Here is a 20,555-nt window from a genome sequence, read left to right as displayed (position 1 = left end):
TGTATCGCAAGGGACACTTTCTTTCTCCATGGCAGCAGAATTTTCCAGAAGATCGCCATTGGAAACAACAACGATTCCCGACACCTTTTCACACAAATGCACCCGGCTTTCCTGGATGAGGTAACTCAAGTACTATGGTACTCTCATGGGTGTTGGTTAACTGGAAGTCCTCTTTGAAGTGTCTTTTTTCTGTATAAATCCAACCGCGACTTTCCCCATAGAAGTTAACGGTGATTCGCAGCCATGTTCTCACACTGCACGCGTCCCCCATGGGTCCCCTGTATCACTACCTTGGGTGGGTTCTTGTGGTCCAAGCACTTCTACAGGCTCTAGGCCTTATGTCTAGCTCAGTCGTGGTTCTTATACCACTTTATTGGTATATGGTTTGTTACGCCTTTAGGGCTCAAGCATGTATTGTGCTATTTACTGTATAATTTTGCCTTCTAACATGTGTACTTCGACTTCTAGCCTCATAAATAGACGAGGATGGTTTGTTAAGTAATAAATACATATATTTTATATATACCTTGTGTGTAAGTCTTTTCATTTGGTCATTCAAGAGAATATAGTCTGGTAAAACAAGCTGCTTAACATTCCTTTAAGACTTAGCCTGAAGGCTGCTCTCCATAGCTACCAGTGGGATAGCTTTCAATAAAGGTTGTCTTCAACCTATCATCAATAAGGTTTTTTTTTGACTAGTGGACAGCATATACCAGGCCAACCTCTGACACTTAGTCCTTCGTTCCTCACTGGTAAATTCTCAATGGTGATGAGTCTTTCAGTTTGCACCTCTTGAATAGTAGCTAGAGGAGTGCATCTGCTACTTGGTCGGAGTCATGGCGGTCTACTGCTCAGTATCGGCCACATAGTGTGGATTGATTAGGTCGATGGACACAAATCTTTTCTCCTTTTTTCCAGCAAGGGGCGGCAGAAGTACTGTTCTTGATCTGTGGTTAGCTAGGACAGGTACTGGTTGTCTGTAAGAAGGCCCAAATTCCTTTTTATCCACAATCTTTTCTCTGACTAGATCCCCAAGCTTTGGGATCTAGACAGGCCTTGTTGGAATGGCTGTTTTTTGGTGGTTGGCTTCAGGAACACGTTGCTTTGTTTCATTCTTAGTTCATTTAAGTCCTGTAAAACAGCCAACGATCTTTGATGTCAAAATGTTTATTTTCCACCACTGTGCCACTGCAATCTAGGTCCGGTACCCACATTCTTGTCCCAAATAGGACTTCATATGGAGTGACACTGCCTACAGACCTTCTTGGCATATTGTCTAATGAGTGATGGACCTCATAAGGATGTTTGACGCACCCATCACCTGAACCTAATACTCTAGCTGTTATAGACCGCTTTATGTCCGGTTTTTCCTTTCCACAACCAAATTTCCCCCAGGATGGAATGGAGAGGAGTACCGCAATGCAACGCCCAAACTGGCCATGGCTTCTTTGTAAGCTTGAAAGCTAAACGCAGGACCCTGGTCAGAGTGTAGTGTGCATATTGCGTATGTGCCAATAAAGACTTGCAAATCTTTTACAACAGTTTTAGGATCAGGCGAGTGTTGAGACCACATCCATAGGAACCTTAAACACGAATCCACTGCGACCATGATATATTTATAGTAACCATCCCTTTGCAAGGGACCACTGTGATCCAGATAAACACAAGCTAATGGTTTATCTGAAATTAATAGGGGAGTCTGCGCAGGTCGTTTTACTGTAGAGACTTTCGTCTTTAAGAACATTTCACATTTCAAAACATAGTTTTTGGTCTGTTTCCTAATGCCGGGCCACCAATATCTCTGTTTTAATAACAATACTGTGGCGGAAACACCTGCATGTGCTCAGGCTATCCCTTCATGTGCTGCTAGGATCAGTCCCAATCTATGTTCCATGTTTGGAAATACCCTATCCCCCACTAGAAGGATTTGAGCAAGTGGAACATTATTCGCATCAATTATATACAAGTATTTGAGTGGAAACTTTTTAGGTAACGCTGCACCGCTGCATTTGCTTGAAGCATTGACAGCCAATAATATCTCACTGTCTATCCTCAATTTTGTACGAGTTATCACAGCTACGGAAGCCGTTTGCACAGCCCCCTTCATGACTTCGTCAGCCAATGAATTCCCTGCAACGTGAATGCCATCATGTTGATGACCCAGCGTGTGTATCACGTGAGTCTTTTGTAGTCCGTTTCGCAACTGAACTACTTGTTCCCAAAGCATTTTATGCTTAATTGTGCCACCTTTTGCATCTTTGAAACCATTTTGAAGCCAATTCTGTAAATATTCATTAAATGATTGAACTGAGTAAAAAAGAATCACACACTATGAGCGTGGGGAATTTGCAATCTGTATTTTCAAGTGCCATTATGAATGCTTGCAGTTCAGCTCGCTGAGCTGTACAATCTCCTAGAGATTGTGTTTTTGGGACCATTGGTTGGAATTTACCATTGTGCATACAACCTTTAACGATCGTGCATGCTTCACTGTAAGCTTGCTTACTTTCTGTTGTAGGTTGTGCTGATCCGTCAGTATAAATTTAAAATTCGTACTGATCAAGAGGCAGAATCTCAGTGTGCACAGGACCTTCTTGTTTGTACTGTAGGAATGCTTGTGTTTTTACATAAGGATCAAAAACATATTCAACATCAGTTGCAGAAAGAGAATTAACCCATTATATCCATCTCGGTTAAAGCTTTTGCGTTTAGAATACTCGCTTTTGTGACCGCCTCTAAGGCTGGTACCAAGGTCACAACAATAATGCGTTTCTCCTGGACTAGAGCTCTTTCTTTTGCTACAGTGGTTTGAACTGCTGTCAGAATTGCATTTCTGCTTGTGTGTACAAATGTGATTTGTAAGTGATTTGTTACTAATATGTCAGCTTGCAGTGAACGTAGGATATTTGTATGTTCCTGTGTCCAATTATTAATTTTGAAATGAGGTTTGATTAATTTGTAGAGAGATTTAACCTGTTTCATATGTGTGTTCTGACATAGATGCATTGTTTCTCTTCAAGACTCCTATCTTGTGGTCCACATCCAAAGCTTATTGTATACACATTACATTTTGAAGTTGTACTGACACCTTGTAGAGTGATGAGACAAATCACTGATACGTGTTTGTTGTTGTTTGTAACAAATGTCCCACACTGAATACATTTATTGTTTGTGTCTGCAGTGACAGTGCACAGATACAATGGACCTTCGCGTATAAGGCTGTTAATGACGACATAGCATACAGTACACATAGGATGCATAACTGTCAAACTTGACCTAGTTTTGTGAGGTATGTCCAGCACGGTGTGATATCTCAACACACCTGAATTTCCCCATGGACTATTGCATGCTTAACTTGTAAGAATTTTTGAAAGGATTTATTTGTAAAAGGGCAAGTTTATGAACATGTGGCCTATTTTTAGTATGAGGCTGTGGCCCCTCCACATTATTGGAAATTGTCAAAATGTTATTAGACCATGTCCCTTCCCGTACTGTATGCAGGATGTTTTCACCTACACACAGTAGTGTGTAGACATGCGTGTATTTCATTTTCAATGCTAGCTACATTGTCCACTTTTGACCTAAGGCAGTAGCAATATCAGGGTTTATTTGTGAACTTTTTTCTGTGAACAAGACTGATCCTCAGTAGCATTCCTGTGTATGTGTATAGAGTGGTTGAGTACATGTGTTCTCTAAAGGTTCCTTCCTAAACAATCGGACTTTTCAGGTATGGAAAGGTAATGCACAATCCAAATTAATCCCTCTCCAGTGTGGGGTACCGCAGGGCTCCTCGTTGAGCCCTACTTTGTTCAATGTGTACATGTTCCCACTGGGAGACGTGTTGCTCCGTTCGGGATTAAAATAGTCAGCTATGCGGACGACACTCAACTCGTCGTCTCGCTTACTCAGCTGGACCAGTACTCCGGAAACCTTCATTCCTGTCTGTCCGAAATTTACGCCTGGATGACAAAGTCCTCACTTAAACTAAACGGCTCCAAAACCGAGCTTATGCTTTTAGGCCACAAGCTGACATCGTTATCCAACTCCATTTGACCTGCCTGTATGGGGGCTCTCCCCCCCCAAGAAACTAAATTAAGAGCTTAGGGGTTTGGCTTGAACAGGACCTTTCATTTAGAACTCAAGCCAAAAAAACGGCTGGCATCTGCTTTGGCCTACTTCGTTCAGCCTGGAAGGTCCTTCCACTTCTTCCTTTTTACTCAAGGAAGCTTCTATTTCAAGGGCTGATCCTGTCAAGGCTGGATTACAGTAACACCCTCTACTTGGGCGCCCCAGAAGCTACAATCAACAAACTTTAACAGATTCAAAATTCCGCAGCGAGGCTGCTCACAGGTACATCGACAAGGTCCTCTGTGAGACCGGCCCTTAGATCTCTCGATTGGCTGCCAATCCGGGAGAGGATAAAGATGAAATCTCTGTCTAGTGTCCATAAATCTCTGCAGGATAAGGGTCCTCCTATTTTGAAAAGCTTAGTGCCCCCCTATAAATAAGCATGGGCTGAAAGTGCGTTCCGCTCGCGGAATTTGTGGATTTTCCACAATTTCGCAATCCGAGAATCTCACGAAATCATGTTAAAATCCGCAAATCAGCGGGAACGAATTTTCAGCCAAGCTCTTACAAGGTTACAACAGCAGGTGCAAAAGTTGAAGCTAATTTTTTGTAACCTTTTACAAAAGGGTTACAAAGAAATTAACTTCAACTTGGGCACCTGCTGCTGTAAGCCTGTAAGTGCTTCCTGGCACCTCGTTGCCTACTTACAACTATTCTCTGACCCTGCTCTGACCCTTGAAGCAGGGTCAGAGAATAGTTACAAGTAGGCAATGAGGCGCTTGTCACGAAAATTAAACCTCAACAAGAAGCACTGAAAGATATAAAAACAAGCATTTGCTATGCAATATGTCTCGCATTAGGAAAGTTTGAGCTATTGGTCTTGTAAATAACAATTTTTTTTTATTTATGTGTTTGTTTTGAAAATAGATAAATTAATAGCTTTTTCATTTACAATGCCAATAGTTATAACTTTCGCAAATGTGACACCTATAGCATTTGTAATGCAACATGTTTTGTATTTACGTGACTTAGCTGTATTGAAATTACAAATTACAATGGCTTTCGATGTTTTTAAATAATTAATACTTAAATAAAAGTGATTTTAATTTATAATGGCAATAGCTTAAACTTTTGTAAATAACTTGTATGAAGATTATGTTCAGTGTATTTTATTGTGACGAAAATCCAAGAACAGAAGTGACATATTAACATCTTTTTGTGACATTTGTAATAAAGTTTGAAACATTGAGAGAACATATTTGAACCAGTTGTTGTTGAATGGTTGCGCAGATTGATGCTGGGGTGGCGCTGAGTGGTGCTGTGGTGGTGCTGAGTGGTGGTGTAGTGATGCTGAGTGGTGCTGTGGTGGTGCTGAGTGATACTGGGATGGGTCTGAATGATGCTGGGGTGGTGCTGAGTGATGCTGTGGTGGTGCTGAGTGATAATGTTGTGGTGCTGAGTGATGCTGTGGTGGTGCTGAGTGGTGCTGTGGTTGTGCTGATTGCTGCTGTGGTGGTGCTGAGTGAAGCTGTGGTGGTGCTTAGTGATGCTGTGGTGGTGCTGAGTGATGCTGTGGTGGCGCTGAGTGGTGCTGTGGTGGTGCTGAGTGATTATGTGGTGGTGCTGAGTGATGCTGGGGTAGCGCTGAGTGATGATGTGGTGATGCAGAGGGCAGAAAGGCACAAAAAGCAGTCTAACAAAGGGCAGAAGGGCAGAAAAACAAGGGAGAAACGAGTCTAACAGAGGGCAGAAGGGCACAAAAAAACAGTATAACAGAGGACAGACGGGCAGAAAACAAGGGAAAAAAGAATCTAACAGAGGGCAGAAGGGCACAAAAAACGAGTCTAAAGGGGCAGAAAGGCACAAAAACGAGTTTAACAGAGGGCAGAAGGGCACAAAAAACGATTCTAACAGAGGGCAGAAGGGCACAAAAAACAAGTCTAACAGAGGGTAAAAGGGCAGGAAAACAAGGGGAAAATGAGTCTTACAGAGGGCAGAAGGGCACAAAAAACGAGTCTAACAGGGGGCAGAAGGGCAGAAAAACAAGGTAAAAACAAGTCTAACAGCGGGCAGAAGGGCTCAAAAAACGAGTCTAACAGGGGGCAGAATGAATCCGCCCTGCGTGCTTGTCCACGAAGATGCCACCTTTTTGTGCAATACCTCTACTCAACTGGAGTACTTTCTACTGTCTAATCAGTAGGTGCTCCCTCGTTGGCTAAATGTATAGGGGAAGATTTACAATAACTGGCGCATCCCCAGGGATACGCCAGTTATTGTGCACCGCAGCTCCGCCACCCATGCTGCGCCGCATTTACAAAGTAGATTCAGAAAAGGGGGTGGTGATGAACAGAGTGTCTGAATTAAGCAGACCACTCTTACCCAGTCCAAAGATCAGGGCTTGATCCATCACCGATTTTTAGCTCACTGCACCATCCCAGCTCAGAACCTGGCTACATGCAAATTAGTCTGCCCCTGGCCCAATGCATCATGGGAACAGGGCAGACCAAACTACCAAGCCAATTCTTATACTGGGAAGGAAACAAGCTTCCGGGGACCGGCTTCTGGCATTTCAGCCGTCTTCGGCCCGGCTTGCTTGAATCCTGATGGTGCAACGAGCAAGGGACTCATATCTGAGTATACCCTTCCACGCTTATGGTGGACAAAAACGATTCAGAAAAGGGGGTGGTGATGAACAGAGTGTCTGAATTAAGCAGAACACTCTTACCCAGTCCAAAAATCAGGGCTTGATCCATCACCGTTTTTTAGCTTACTGCACCATCCCAGCTCAGAACCTGGCTACATGCAAATTAGGCTGTCCCTGGCCCAGTGCATCATGGGAACAGGGCAGACCAAACAACCAAGCCAATTCTTATACTGGGAAGGAAACAAGCTTCCGGGGACCGGTTTCTGGTATTTCAGCCGTCTTCGGCCTGGCTTGCTTGAATCCTGATGGTGCAATGAGCAAGGGACTCACATCTGAGTATACGCTTCCACGCTTACGGTGGACAAAAACGATTCAGAAAAGGGGGGTGGTGATGAACAGAGTGTCTGAATTAAGCAGACCACTCTTACCCAGTCCAAAGATCAGGGCTTGATCCATCACTGTTTTTTAGCTCACTGCACCATCCCAGTTCAGAACCTGGCTACATGCAAATTAGTCTGTCCCTGGCCCAGTGCATCATGGGAACAGGGCAGACCAAACTACCAAGCCAATTCTTATACTGGGAAGGAAACAAGCTTCCGGGGACCAGTTTCTGGCATTTCACCCGTCTTCGGCCCGGCTTGCTTGAATCCTGATGGTGCAATGAGCAAGGGACTCACATCTGAGTATACCCTTCCACGCTTATGGTGGAAAAAACGATTCAGAAAAGGGGGTGGTGATGAACAGAGTGTCTGAATTAAGCAGACCACTCTTACCCAGTCCAAAGATCAGGGCTTGATCCATCACCGTTTTTAGCTCACTGCACCATCCCAGCTCAGAACCTGGCTACATGCAAATTAGTCTGTCCCTGGCTCAGTGCATCATGGGAACAGGGCAGACCAAACTACCAAGCCAATTCTTATACTGGGAAGGAAACAAGCTTCCGGGGACCGGTTTCTGGCATTTCAGCCGTCTTCGGCCCGGCTTGCTTGAATCCGGATGGTGCAATGAGCAAGGGACTCACATCTGAGTATACCCTTCCACGCTTCATCACCACCCCCTTTTCTGTATCGTTTTTGGCCACTACAGGTGTGGCAGGGTATACTCAGACATGAGTCCCTTGCTCACTGCACCACCAGGATTCAAGCAAGCCGGGCCGACGACGGCTGAAATGCCAGAAACCGGTCCCCGGAAGCTTGTCTCCTTACCAGTGAAGAATTGGCTTGGTAGTTTGGTCTGCCCTGTTCCCATGAGGCACGGGGTCAGGCTAATTTGCATATAGCCAGGTTCTGAACTGGGGTGATGCACTGAGCTAAATAACGGTGATGGATTAAGCCCTGATCTCTTGACTGGGTAAGAGTGGTCTGCTTAATTCAGACACTCTGTTCATCACCACCCCCTTTTCTGAAGCATTTAAAAAGTGGTGCACCATGTGGCAAAAATGGCACAGATGCCTCATGCATCTGTGCCGTAAAAGCAGCGCATTGCTGGAGCTGCAGCGCGCTTCCGACGCAGCTCCAGCAATGCTCTGGGGGGCCCTATCTCCCCAATGCTGCATCAAGCCTTGCGCCTGATTCAAGCAGGCGCAGTGTTTTGACGCAGCATTGGCCTAAAAGTGACTAAGTGAATTCTTGTAGATTTCACTCAGCCACTTTTAGGAGGCGTTCCTGCGCAGGAACGCCCTCCCCTGTGCCAAAATGCCTCCTGATGGTGCAGGGCTTTACAACGTGACGCATCTCACAGAGAGATGCCTCACGTTGTTAATACCCAGCACCATGGCGCATCTTTTGTGCTGCTGCTGCGTCACAAAAGGTCTCGGTAGAGGGTGGGAGTGATGAACCAGAGGGTGGCAGTGATGAACCAGAGGGTGACAGTGATGAACCAGAGGGTGGAAGGGGTGAACCAGAGGGTGACAGTGCTGAACCAGAGGGTGGCAGTGCTGAACCAGAGGGTGGCAGGGGTGAACCAGAGGGTGGCAGTGATGAACCAGATGGTGACAGGGGTGAACCAGAGGGTGGCAGTGGTGAACCAGAGGGTGGAAGTGGTGAACCAGAGGTGCTGTGTGTGATGAACCAGAGGGTGGCAGTCGTGAACCAGAGGGTGGCAGTGGTGAACCAGAGGGTGACAGTGCTGTACCAGAGGGTGGCAGGGGTGAACCAGAGGGTGCTGTGATGAACCAGAGGGTGGCAGTGGTGAACCAGAGGGTGGCAGGGGTGAACCAGAGGGTGGCAGCGGTGAACCAGAGGGTGGCAGTGCTGAACAAGAGGGTGACAGTTGTTAACCAAAAGGTGGCAGTGGTGAACCAGAGGTGCTGTGATGAACCAGAGGGTCACAGTGGTGAATCAGAGGGTGGCAGTTGTGAACCAGAGGGTGACAGTGCTGTACCAGAGGGTGGCAGGGGTGAACCAGAGGTGCTGTGATGAACCAGAGGGTAGCAGTCGTGAACCAGAGGGTGCTAGTGGTGAACCAGAGGGTGCTGTAATGAACCAGAGGATGCCAGTGGTGAACCAGAGGGTGGCAGGGGTGAACCAGAGGGTGGCAGTGGTGAACCAGAGGGTGGCAGTGCTGAACCAGAAGGTGACAGTGGTTAACCAGAGGGTGGCAGTGGTGAACCAGAGGTGCTGTGATGAACCAGAGGGTGGCAGTGGTGAACCAGAGGGTGGCAGTGGTGAACCAGAGGGTGACAGTGCTGAACCAGAAGGTGGCAGGGGTGAACCAGAGAGTGGCAGTGCTGAACCAGAGGGTGGCAATGGTGAACCAGATGGTGGCAGGGGTGAACCAGAGGGTGGCAGGCGTGAACCAGAGAGTGGCATTGGTGAACCAGAGGGTGGCAGTGATGAACCAGAGGGTGGCAGTGGTGAATCAGAGGGTGCTGTGACCTATAAATGACCACATGGGTATCTTCGCCATGCAAGAGGCCCGCAAACACGCAAAAAGCCCTGCGAACGCTGAAAGAACCCTGCGAACACGCAAAAAACCCCGCGAACACGCAAGAAACCCAAAATCCGCAAATTTGCACGAATTTGCGGATTTTGCGGATTGTGAATTCGATTTCGCGCAAATTCGTGGAACACAATTTCGCAAATTTCGCCCATACTTACCTATAAGGCTAACAGGACCCTCCGCTCAGATTGTCAATGTTTGGCCAAATCCCCAGAGTGAAGAGGTCGCGAACAGGAGGGCGTCGATTCTCCGTTAATGCAGCGACTCTGTGGAACTCATTACCGTTGAAGATGCGAGCTGAACCCTGCTATCTATGGTTCCGGAAGCTTCTCAAAACCTTCCTCTTCCCACAGGGCCCCTAACTTAGTTCTTTTACCTCAGTATCTTTGGTTCTATAGCGCTGGGATGGCTCCGGGTAACCATGCGCTTTATAAATCTGCTTCCATTCCATTCCATTCCAGTGTGACTGCCAACATGCCCTAGTAAGGGACTTATAGGATTTGTGTTGACAGATGTGGGTTTTGGAACACTGTGATGGTCCTTTTTTGTGTGTGCCAAAGAATTTTGTGTTATATCATATGCCTCCTCATCAGGTCAGAGGTGATACCTCCATTTCATTGCCTGAAGCTTAGCTGAATATCTTATGGCTACCTACTTAACTTAGAATTGTTGATGCACAATGTGAGGATGGTGCCACTACCAAGGACAATATGTCCTGGGGATATCCCTAGGAGTGGCTGAAATGATATTGAATGAAATGAAATGAATGAAACTTATATAGCGCACGACTTACCCTGGGGCATCTCAGCGCTTGCTTAGGGAACCCGTCCTGGTATTCCCCTGTGACATAACCCTGGCAGGGTATCCACAAGGTGAAAGCCAGGCATCCCACCGCGAGGGGCCGTTGTGGAGATTAAGCAAGCTATTGCCCAGAGTCGCAGAGTGTGAACCCGTGAGTCGAGGAGGCACCGGAGCGAGAATTAACGAGTCCGTGGAATTTTGAGCCCAAGACCCGCCGAGGCGGGGAATTGAACCCTGGTCCCGGGCCGAACTCAAGCTCCAGGTCTGCCGCCTCTAACCCCTGAGCCACACTTCTCCACATATTGCCATGGATATGTGTTGTAATAATGCCATTCAATGTTTGACCACCTACTTTTTCTGCAAGTCTTAGGGGACATTGTTGTAGTAGTTTTGTGTGCTAATTTGAAGATGATATAGTTTAAATGTTTTTGTGTTTTGGATTTAAACAGATGCTTTTCAACTTTTTTCACTTCTCAGAATTGAATGAGGCTAGCATTGAAGATGTTGCCGGTGACATGGGTAATGCAGCTTGCAAATTGGCTCCTGTCATGAGGATGACAGCAATGTAATCACTGCCACAGAGTGTGAGAAGCATTCTGTGGGGATCAGGATTCTTCTTGATCAACTGAGTAAACCTCCAGTGACAGCTCTGTGTTGGTGGTGGACACCACAGGACCTGTGACTACAACATCTTTGTCTGCCACTTTACCTTTCTTCTACACCTCCCCCTCTACCCCTCCCTACTTATTCCCACCAAGTTGTCTGGCTCCTTGGTACAGTCACCTCACCCCCTGCCCATGTGCCCCCAGGTGCCCTGAGTGGGTAGGCTATTAACCTCCTGAGATTATTCTCTGTTGGGAATAATGCATTGCTGACTGCCCTCCAGGGTCAGTCCAGTGTGATGGCCCAGACGGTTGACTTCTTTGAGGGCATTGGCAGTGGTATGTCTGCCCCATACAGATCGTTTATAGCTCTGGTCTCCTCACTGAGAGCAGCCTTCCCCCCAACTGAGCTTTACACACACCTCATGCCTCCTCCCAAAGCCAAATCCCTTTGCCCATACCTGTCACAGAGCTATACAGATGCAAGCATGCACGCACAACAACATCCACAAGCTCCACACCGTATTGCAAATGCAGTAAGACATACATACAATCACACACCGAACAGATCATCCTCACTAGCACCAGCAGCTCACTCATACCCACAAAGCATTCAGCAACAAACACAGCGCAAACACAACCAACACCAGACTCCCAGATGCCAGCACTATCAACAGACACACCCATGACAGAGACATACAATCCCTCTACTTCCCAAAGCATACCCCTTGTCATCTCACCTGCCCTGGCTCCCATGAATGTCCCTCTGGTTCCCCTTAACCTTGCCTCTAACCCCAGCCACTGCCCCCTCTTCCATAGTCGACCCATATCCTCCCACTACAGACCCCTGAACTCCCTAGTTTATTATTTTTAAGGTGCCCGGCCTGCCCACTAGATGCCTCTTCCTGAGGAGGTTCCCTGGCAGTGTGACTTGGCAAGTAATGTGGTACAGCAATGTGCTGCTCCACATCTGGACTTTGGACTGGCCATAGGCCTTCTTAATTTGTTCCTTCAATAAATCTGACATTTGATAATAGTGTGGTAAATTCATTTCATTTAATGGTAAACGCATAATTGGATTTCTGCTATCTTTTGAATCACATTAGAGTTCATTTGAAAGGCTTTATTGTGGGTTAACCTTGGCACCTCTTCTGAAATTCCAGTGGACAAGGAGACATGTTCCTTGATATGAGATGGTGAAAGTTAACATAATGTATGTAACCTGGCATTGTATTTGTTTACATGAGGTAAATATTTGGGCTTAACCAGTGTTTATCACTCGTACCTTGCCCTTCTCCCACTGATGTATTTTGGATTTGTGTTAGGTGAGTTACCATTCCCTTGTGTGTTTTCTGCATATGGATGTATCCATTGAGCAGCGTGTATCTTGCAACTACTCCCTGTAGATGTTTTCCAGATGATATGTGTGCTGCTTGCTTTTCAAAATTGCATGTGACCATTTCATAAGCATGTGTGATATTTTGTTATCCTTTTATTTGTCACTGAGTACAGTTAATTCATGTGACCAGTGTAATTGTAGTTTTTCATCCAGGTGTTAGTTAATGTGTGATCCACTGTCCCAGAGTTTCATGTTTCCTACAATGGTGGAATGGGTATTGGGAAAGTAGTGTTTATACTATGCTCTCTATCGATTTTTCTCATTGCTTCCATGTGATGCCAAGGAGTGACATTGCCTTTTGATGTGGGATATGTGTGAGTCCTCTACAGCTGTGAATGCGAGAAGGTGTATTTGAATTTTAAGACCGTTCAATAATGAGGTCAACAATGGGTTGAGGATGTGTACAATGTGATGGTGTGATGTTCAGTGAGGTATTTTGATTAGAGTTTGGATGGCAAGTCAAAATGGTAGTTGTAGTGTTCTCATGGTACTTTGGCTATATTTCTTCAATGATGAGGTGTCCGATTGATGACATATAGTTGGTAGTTGCTGAGTCATAAGATGTCAAGTGTGTGTGAAATTTAACAGTGTGTTGTGGTATTGTCATTGGTGTATACAAATTGATGCAGATGTCACCTTCAGTTTCATCATGATACTGTCACATGCCCATTTGTGTACTTAATTGCTTGTGTTGTACAGACATATGACACAACGAGGGGACCAAGCATATTTAATCCATCATCTTGTTACTTTACATTAAGATGCAACCCCCCTGTATACTGGATTTGTACTTAGACACCCGACTACTTTGCCTGAGCTAAGGCATCACTTTGTTTAACTGTGTGAACTATGATAAGTTGGATTTGTGTGAGTCACCGGCAATAGTGTCCGTGATAGGGTCTGTTTTGGAGGTGGTCGATCAGGTAGAGCAGTGTCCTGGTGGGTAGGATGGCCTCCATGGCGGCAGATACCTTGTTGAGGTGAGTGAAAGTGAGTTTCTTCCTTATATCACTCCCTTTTTGCTGCCTCTTATCTGGAGGTTAGCCTGCATCACTTCTACCAGCTGAAATGCAATTTGTGATAGGCCAGGTGGGTTTAATGGTGGCCTTTGCCTCCCAGAGCTAGATTTTGCACAACTGCTACTGCAACGCTGTGTGGGGGTTGCTCTGTTGCAGAGCAGCAGCAGTTTTCAGATTGGGAGACATCGTAACTTGTAATAGGGCGGAGTGGACCATGGGGCTCACTGCCATTGCACCATCCCCTCCAGAACGGCGTCCATGGACCACCACACTCAAAATTTGGCTATAAATGTTGATTTCACTATGGCAAGGGGTAGTTTCTTATCAGTCATGGGCACCTATCTTTACATGTAGACTTGGATAATGCCTATAATTATATGGGAATGCCTTCAAAAACCTGAGACTTTCCATGCCTTTGAGCCTCATTCCAAGGTCTCTGCTTTGTGTCATCTAAAGCGTGTTCAAGAGTAACCCAGGATAATAAATGACTGTGTTCCCTTGATGACCTCCACTATGATGAGGATTGCTACCAAAGCTGTTAGCTAGAACCCAGAATGAAACCCCACCACCCATGAATATATTGCGTCTGCACTACAGTACTAAGACCTACAAAGGGGATATAGATATATTAGACACCTCTGCTTAGTTATGTGGTGTTTGGCACCATGAGAACTCTGTTCACACCACAATCATGCATGATTGCTGTCTCATGCTTGGCTGCATATCCAAGACGTCAAACTAGAACATTGTGTGTCAGCCTCAAAGCCCCTAAATAGATCCTTTCCAGCCAGGTCCCTAGGCAGCTGGAGAAGATGGACTTTTTGTTTTCCTGAAGTGAGGACCTTGTCCTTATTGCCTCCTAGACAACATTGTCCATGCTCATTTACTACAGGAAACAAACACAGACCCAAGCTACTTGTCTGAGCACTGCTCACTAGCAAGCTGTAGTTTCCTTCCTCCTCATGGATAGAGGTGAGAATCAGGCTCCATCAAATCAGAACTGGGAAATCTAAAACTAATCAGTATAGCTTGTCATGCCCACATTTTACTGTTCAGAGGGGCAACACCAGCTTTGCAGCTTTTGCCCCCCCTCCAGAGACATTACTGCCTGACAGGTGATAACTTCCTCTGCAATTTGCCTCAGGTCATACACACAGTCAACAATTTGGACACTTTATTCCAGTTTGTTTGTGATGAGGTGTTGAAGGTGTGCAGGTCTCCCTTTTGCGGAACTGCAAGCTGTGGGTTTCCATGATAAGGCCGACGGTTTGTGTCTGCAGTCTATGTCCTCAATGAGGAGAATAATAAGTTAAAGCCCTTCTTTCTATCACTCCTTAGATCACGACAGCTAGAGTTGTACCCCAAACAACATGTCAAGAACACATTCACAATATCACTTCTTTGACATGCACCACATACAGAATCTGGGCACTGGTGACTTCTGCTATCAGGAAGGAAAAGTTTGTTGAAACTATTCACACTATTCCAACCCAACTGAACACCATAGCATAGAACAATACACCCAGTGACAATGATACTTTCACATAGTATAACATCAATGCTTTTAGCACCTGCAGCTTCACATTTGTGTATGTTTATGCCACATTCCATTACCATTATCTATTTTTAAATGCACTTTTGTATGTGGATTCATGGTATCAGTAGAGACTCATTTCTTGCAACACAGTCTAAGGAGAATACATACAACACATTTAAATTTGGTGTCAACTGGTAGTGTTAATGTTATTGTTCTAATAGCTAAGATATGAATTTCATGAACAATGGGCCAACTTAGCTATTTATCTTTCAGGCCATCCTTCCGCCATCTTCGGCACCTACTGGCTCTAATCTATGCCACAGAAGAGATCAACAGAAACCCTAATCTCTTAGGAAACTTTACACTGGGTTATCAGATCTATGATTCTTGCAATAGTGTGATGAAAGCTCTTCAAGCCACGCTTAACATATTGTCAAGGAGGGAGTATCCAGTCCCAAACTACAGCTGTCAGAGTAATGGCACACTGGTTGGCTTTATTGGAGACCTGTCATCTACAACATCCTTCTCTATAGCCCAGCTCCTAGGAATCTACAGGTATCCTCAGGTAGGAAACTTGTTTGGTGAGCGAACATCCCAAAGCTTTGTGTGTTTGCACAACCCGTTTAGGCCATTCTTGAAAATGGATGTCCTGTTCACTGTAAACATCTGAAATAAGGAAAATAAACAAAGCAAGGGTACAACATGTTGATGAAATTAGTAGACTGAAATGGGACTAAGGGGCTTGTATTGTTGTCTGCAGTGGATCTGTTCTGGAAGTTTGGGGTGACTGTTCCAAGTGGAGTAGAAATTAGCTTGATTTAAATGTGACGAATCTATTTCTAGAGTGGCATCGACTATGATAAACAATGAACTTGCTCAGACCACCTTGGCCTCCTTTCCTATGCCCTTATTGGTCTCTCCCCCACCTTTCAGCACTGACTCTATTTCTGTAACTTCAGTCCTCATTGCGATTTCGAAATTTCCTCGACTGAGTCGGAACCCTTCCGACTGACTCGGTCGGTATACAATGTGTTCATGGTAGGAAGGTAAACTGTGTAGTTATTCCAAATCTGTTATGACTGGCTCTTGGAGAAGTCGTGTCAGTCAGAACTGCATCCTGCCCCTCTAGTAACAGTGTTTCCGGCTGACAGATTACAAGATTGATTTCCAACAGCCTTTCTGACTTGGCCTGTCCGACATGAAAAGGCTGTCAGAAAGTGAATTTGGGGGGCACTAGCAGGCCCCCCCTTAATCCTGCGGCCTCCAGTTGGGGGCCGAGGGGGTACCTGAGGAACCCCCCTGTAAAACCCTGCACTGTGTGGCTGGCACCATGGGGTGCCTGCAACAGGGTGCATGGTTTTACACACACAACCCATTTCCAGATGGAAGTCTGTGTTAAATGGCAGAACACAGTGACATTGTAATAAGGTCCTAAGGGTCTCTCGCTCCTCCCTTTCTTTCCATAACCTCACCCCACAGACTGCTGCCTGCAACTGTTTCCATTGGCTTCACTCATTCTAAAGAATTGCACCAAGATTGGCAAAATCATCTTGGAATTTTAGATTGTGTACTTTTGAGATGGTAATTACATTGCATGTGGACTCAACATGACTGTAATGTTGGAACAGTATACCAATAAGTGCACAAAATAAATGCTTTAGCATTCTAAAATAGACTTCCGATTTTATTTAGATATAACATGACTTCTATCTTGGAAAGTTATATTGTATGCTTTATAGTAACACTCTTACAAGGTGGCTATCAGCTTTAACCAAGACACAAAATTATGTAATTGTTGGAAGAATACAAGTTTTCACTCCAAGATATGCACTTGCTGTAACCTTTTCAGTGTTTGTTGGACCGACCTTTAACCATTTGCAGAGACAACTAGCAATGTCATACATTGGCAAAGCAAGACTGATTGGCCAATGAAACGTATGAAGGTGTCTGATTCTGGGGGGAATGGGTTAGAATACATTCTGAATAGGCACTTTATTCTACATTCACTATAAGAAGGGCAGAACTAAGTATGAATAACATTTCATTATAGATAAAAGAACCGATTACGTGATTATGATGGTAGTTTCCTACTGCCATTTTGTAATTGCCTTTCCGGCACAAAAAGGCAGTGGAAACAGCTTTGGGGAGTACCCAGCAGGGCCCCCATGGGTGCAAGGCCACATATTGGTATCATCAGGGGCACCTATGGTGCCCCCATGTTGATCCCTGCACCCAGTGGCAGGTACCTTGAGGTGCCTGGCTCGGGTGCAGGGATGAACTGCACCTTAGCATTTTGCTATGAGAGCATGCATTCCATTCAGAATGCATGCTCCCATAGCAAAGTATAGGATTGCAACCAAACTCCTGTTCAGTCGCATCCTTATTCCTGGGCTGGAACCGACGCCTGGAGGTCTTTAGGTATCAGTTCCAGACGGATGCCTAGCAGACTCAGGTCCGTCCGGCATTGTTATCCCCGTAAGATGCAATGAATAACAAGTCATCTCTTAACAATAAAATGATATATCATATAATATAAAATAATATAAAACAATAGTGAAATATTAAAAATAGCCGAGAGAAAAGAATGGGAAAGGGAATAAAAATGGAAAAGGAGAGTTTCACATTTGTCAGTGTTTATAACCTAAAATCATAGAAAAATTATTTACTTCATAAAAAATAGTCAGCAACAAAGAGGATCAGTTAGATACAAGCAACAAAATGTTCTTGCATATACAGCTAATTTAATGTCTGTCTCTTACCATATTAAAAGGCTTTGGCACATTTTGCCAAATACCAAAGAGGAAAGGTTCTAAAGCCAAAATAAAAAGCTGAGGCAAAAGCAGACAGCCTTGCCTGAACCTCTGTATAATGAAAAGTGCTTTGATAGCAGAACTTCAACAAAGATATTAGGCATCAGAGATGATTATAGGAGAGTATCCAAACTAAGAAAATACTGACCAAAACCAAACCATTTAAGAGCAGTGAAAAGGAAGGACCACATCATGAGGCCAATAGCTTTCTATAGAGGTCCCCGCTGAAGAATATTTAAATTAATGTGGTTTGCTCATTATAGTAAGATAATGTTGTCCATCAGGTTCCTGCCAGTAACACATCCTGTTTGTTCTCAACCAATAAGCCAAACAGCAATGAGTTTTCCAAACATTTTATAATCCAGATTGCCTTAAAAGATAGGTCTATAATTTTTGCAAAATGTGGGATCTTCACCCTCCTTAGGATAAGTAGGATTAAAGCTTCTTAGAATGTTCCCTTTGTTGATTTATTATTAATAAAAATGAAAATAAGTTGAAAAGTTTAGGTAATTTGATTTTTGAAATTCAATTGGTAATTCAATAGGACCTAGAGCATTGCCTTTCTTGAATACATCCAATGACATGATGACCTCATGAACAGTAATCTTCTCTTTCCAAAGGATAGAGGTCAATAGAGGAGTTATCATCTTTATAAATAGAAGATAGATATTGTTAAAATGATTGAGGAGAAAGAGAGTGATTCTTAAGTGCATACATTAGAATAACAGGATTTAATTTCAGAGTTTCCAGCAGACCCCCGTCCCAGAGAAATAAGATATGGGAGAGGATAGTCAACAAAGTGAATGCTCAAGCACTTTGCCTTGGCACAATGGATAATATCAGGAACATGGTACTATGATGTGCGAAGGAGGGTCAAGAAGTTGCAGGCCAGAGACCATGCCCTGAGTCAGGGGACCGGTGGTGACCCTCCGGCAACACTCATGCACTTCACTTCCTGGATGGAGAAGGTGCGCGCCATCCTTCCGCCGGAGGGCGTCTATGTAATACCAAGAGCACCAGAGCCTGTTAACAAATACACAGATACACTCAAACATTGTTAACAAAGCTAAAAGAACAAGAGCAAAAAAGCATGTAGTGTGTATGCCAATTTGAATACCAATATACCTGTAAAGTAACTTCAAAATCTCACCATTTCAGAACATGTACACTCTTATTGCTAACTCACAGCAAACTATGGGATCTGAACACCAGTCACCTGTTTCAGCCATCTGCCTGCACACATTCACTCCCAGGAAATTTGAGTCATAGGAAGGGTGTCTGGGATGGCTTGGAAGGTAGGTGTGGGTACAAGTGTGAGGGGAGATGTAGTCACACCTAACACTCCTCCTCACACACATTCCAAATTGTGCATCTGGGCCTATGGCTACATCACAGTGTGGGGAGGTGTTCTTACAAGATGACTTGCACTGCTAGAAGGAGTTGATCCTGAAGCAAAATACCATTGCTGTGACCCAAACTGACATCATGGCCTTGTGCTCCTCACACCAGTCACCAATTTCACCCATCTTGCTGGTACTCTCAGTGAATGCATAGTGACAGGTGTGTTGTTTGGTCTGGCTCGGAAGGTGTATGGAAGACAGGGCCTGATGGAAGTTGGAGTCATAGCACACATCCCTACATACACTCAAAGCAACCTTTTCGTCAGGGCCAATGGCTACCAGAGAGAGAATGGAAGGGCACCAGCATGATGGCCGACACTGTTGCATTGTGTCATGTGCACAAGGAATTGATGGGAGTTGTATACAAGTCCAACATCATGCAGCAGTATCAGCCTCCTTGCCACTCTACTCCACCTACCGTAAGTGAGCCTTTGTCTATGAGGAGTAAGCTGCCCTGGGTGGAAGACGAGGTGCAAGTCTCCTCAGCGGAACACAAGCAAACTAGATGTAAGGACTGTACTGTACGAGTGAGTGAGTGGATGTGTGTGTAAACCTAAGAATCAGTGAGAATATATGTAGTTATTGGTGTTTGATTGGCAATGGTTTTGAGGATGGCAGTCTGTAATTTGGAGTGTGTGTAGCAAATGTTATATTAGGGTGTGAGAAGATGCATCAAATTATCACATGGATGATGTCATCAGTGATATCATCAGTGATGTAATTTGAGATGTCATCAGTGATGTCATCAGTGATGTCACTGACCATGTCATGAGTGATGCAATATGTGATGTCATCAGCAGTGCATTGCGGAGGTGTGAGTTATAGTTAGCTGAACTAACTATAACGGGGACATTTCAGTGGTTTTGTACGAACGAAATGTCCAACTAACTATAACATTCCCTAAAACCTATGATTTTTTCAGTGAATTTTTAAGGTTTTTTGAATGCTAATTACTAATTATAACGTGCCTGAAACCTATGGTTTTTTTCAGTGAATATATATATATATATATATATATATATATATATATATATATTATCTACTGGCGGTTGCCAGTAGGTAGTTAGAGTTAGGACCTAGTTTCCATAGGAAATCCGCAACATTCTATTTGGAATAACTTTGGCGCCAGTGGACGAATCTTTGCAAAATTCTCCAAGAAAATTGCCTGAATGTTTTGGGTTGATTCCTCAAGTGGGGGCTGAGAAAAAAGGGGTTCCCAAAACGTGTTGTCCCATGCAATTTTCCATAGAACTTTTAGCCAGGGCTACAGCCCGAATGGCTGAACGGAATTACACCAAATTCTGCAAAAAGGTATAGTTTGGTTCTCAGGTTACC

At 44.6% G+C, this 20,555-nt stretch overlaps 1 protein-coding gene across 1 annotated transcript in view; it reads left to right on the top strand.

Annotated features, from left to right (window-relative positions):
* Positions 1-20,555, top strand: part of LOC147725846 (vomeronasal type-2 receptor 26-like) — a 632,864-nt gene that overhangs the window by 262,906 nt on the left and 349,403 nt on the right. Inside the window, exon 2 of the mRNA XM_086962802.1 lies at positions 15,284-15,575. Coding sequence (XP_086818928.1) covers positions 15,284-15,575 — 292 coding nt within the window. The remainder of the gene's footprint in view (positions 1-15,283; positions 15,576-20,555) is intronic.

This window comes from Lissotriton vulgaris, chromosome 3_1 (genome assembly GCF_964263255.1).
Source record: "Lissotriton vulgaris chromosome 3_1, aLisVul1.2, whole genome shotgun sequence".
Classification (NCBI taxonomy): Eukaryota; Metazoa; Chordata; class Amphibia; order Caudata; family Salamandridae; genus Lissotriton; species Lissotriton vulgaris.
Note: the sequence above shows the minus strand (reverse complement) of the source record. Positions and strands in the feature narration are given on the sequence as shown.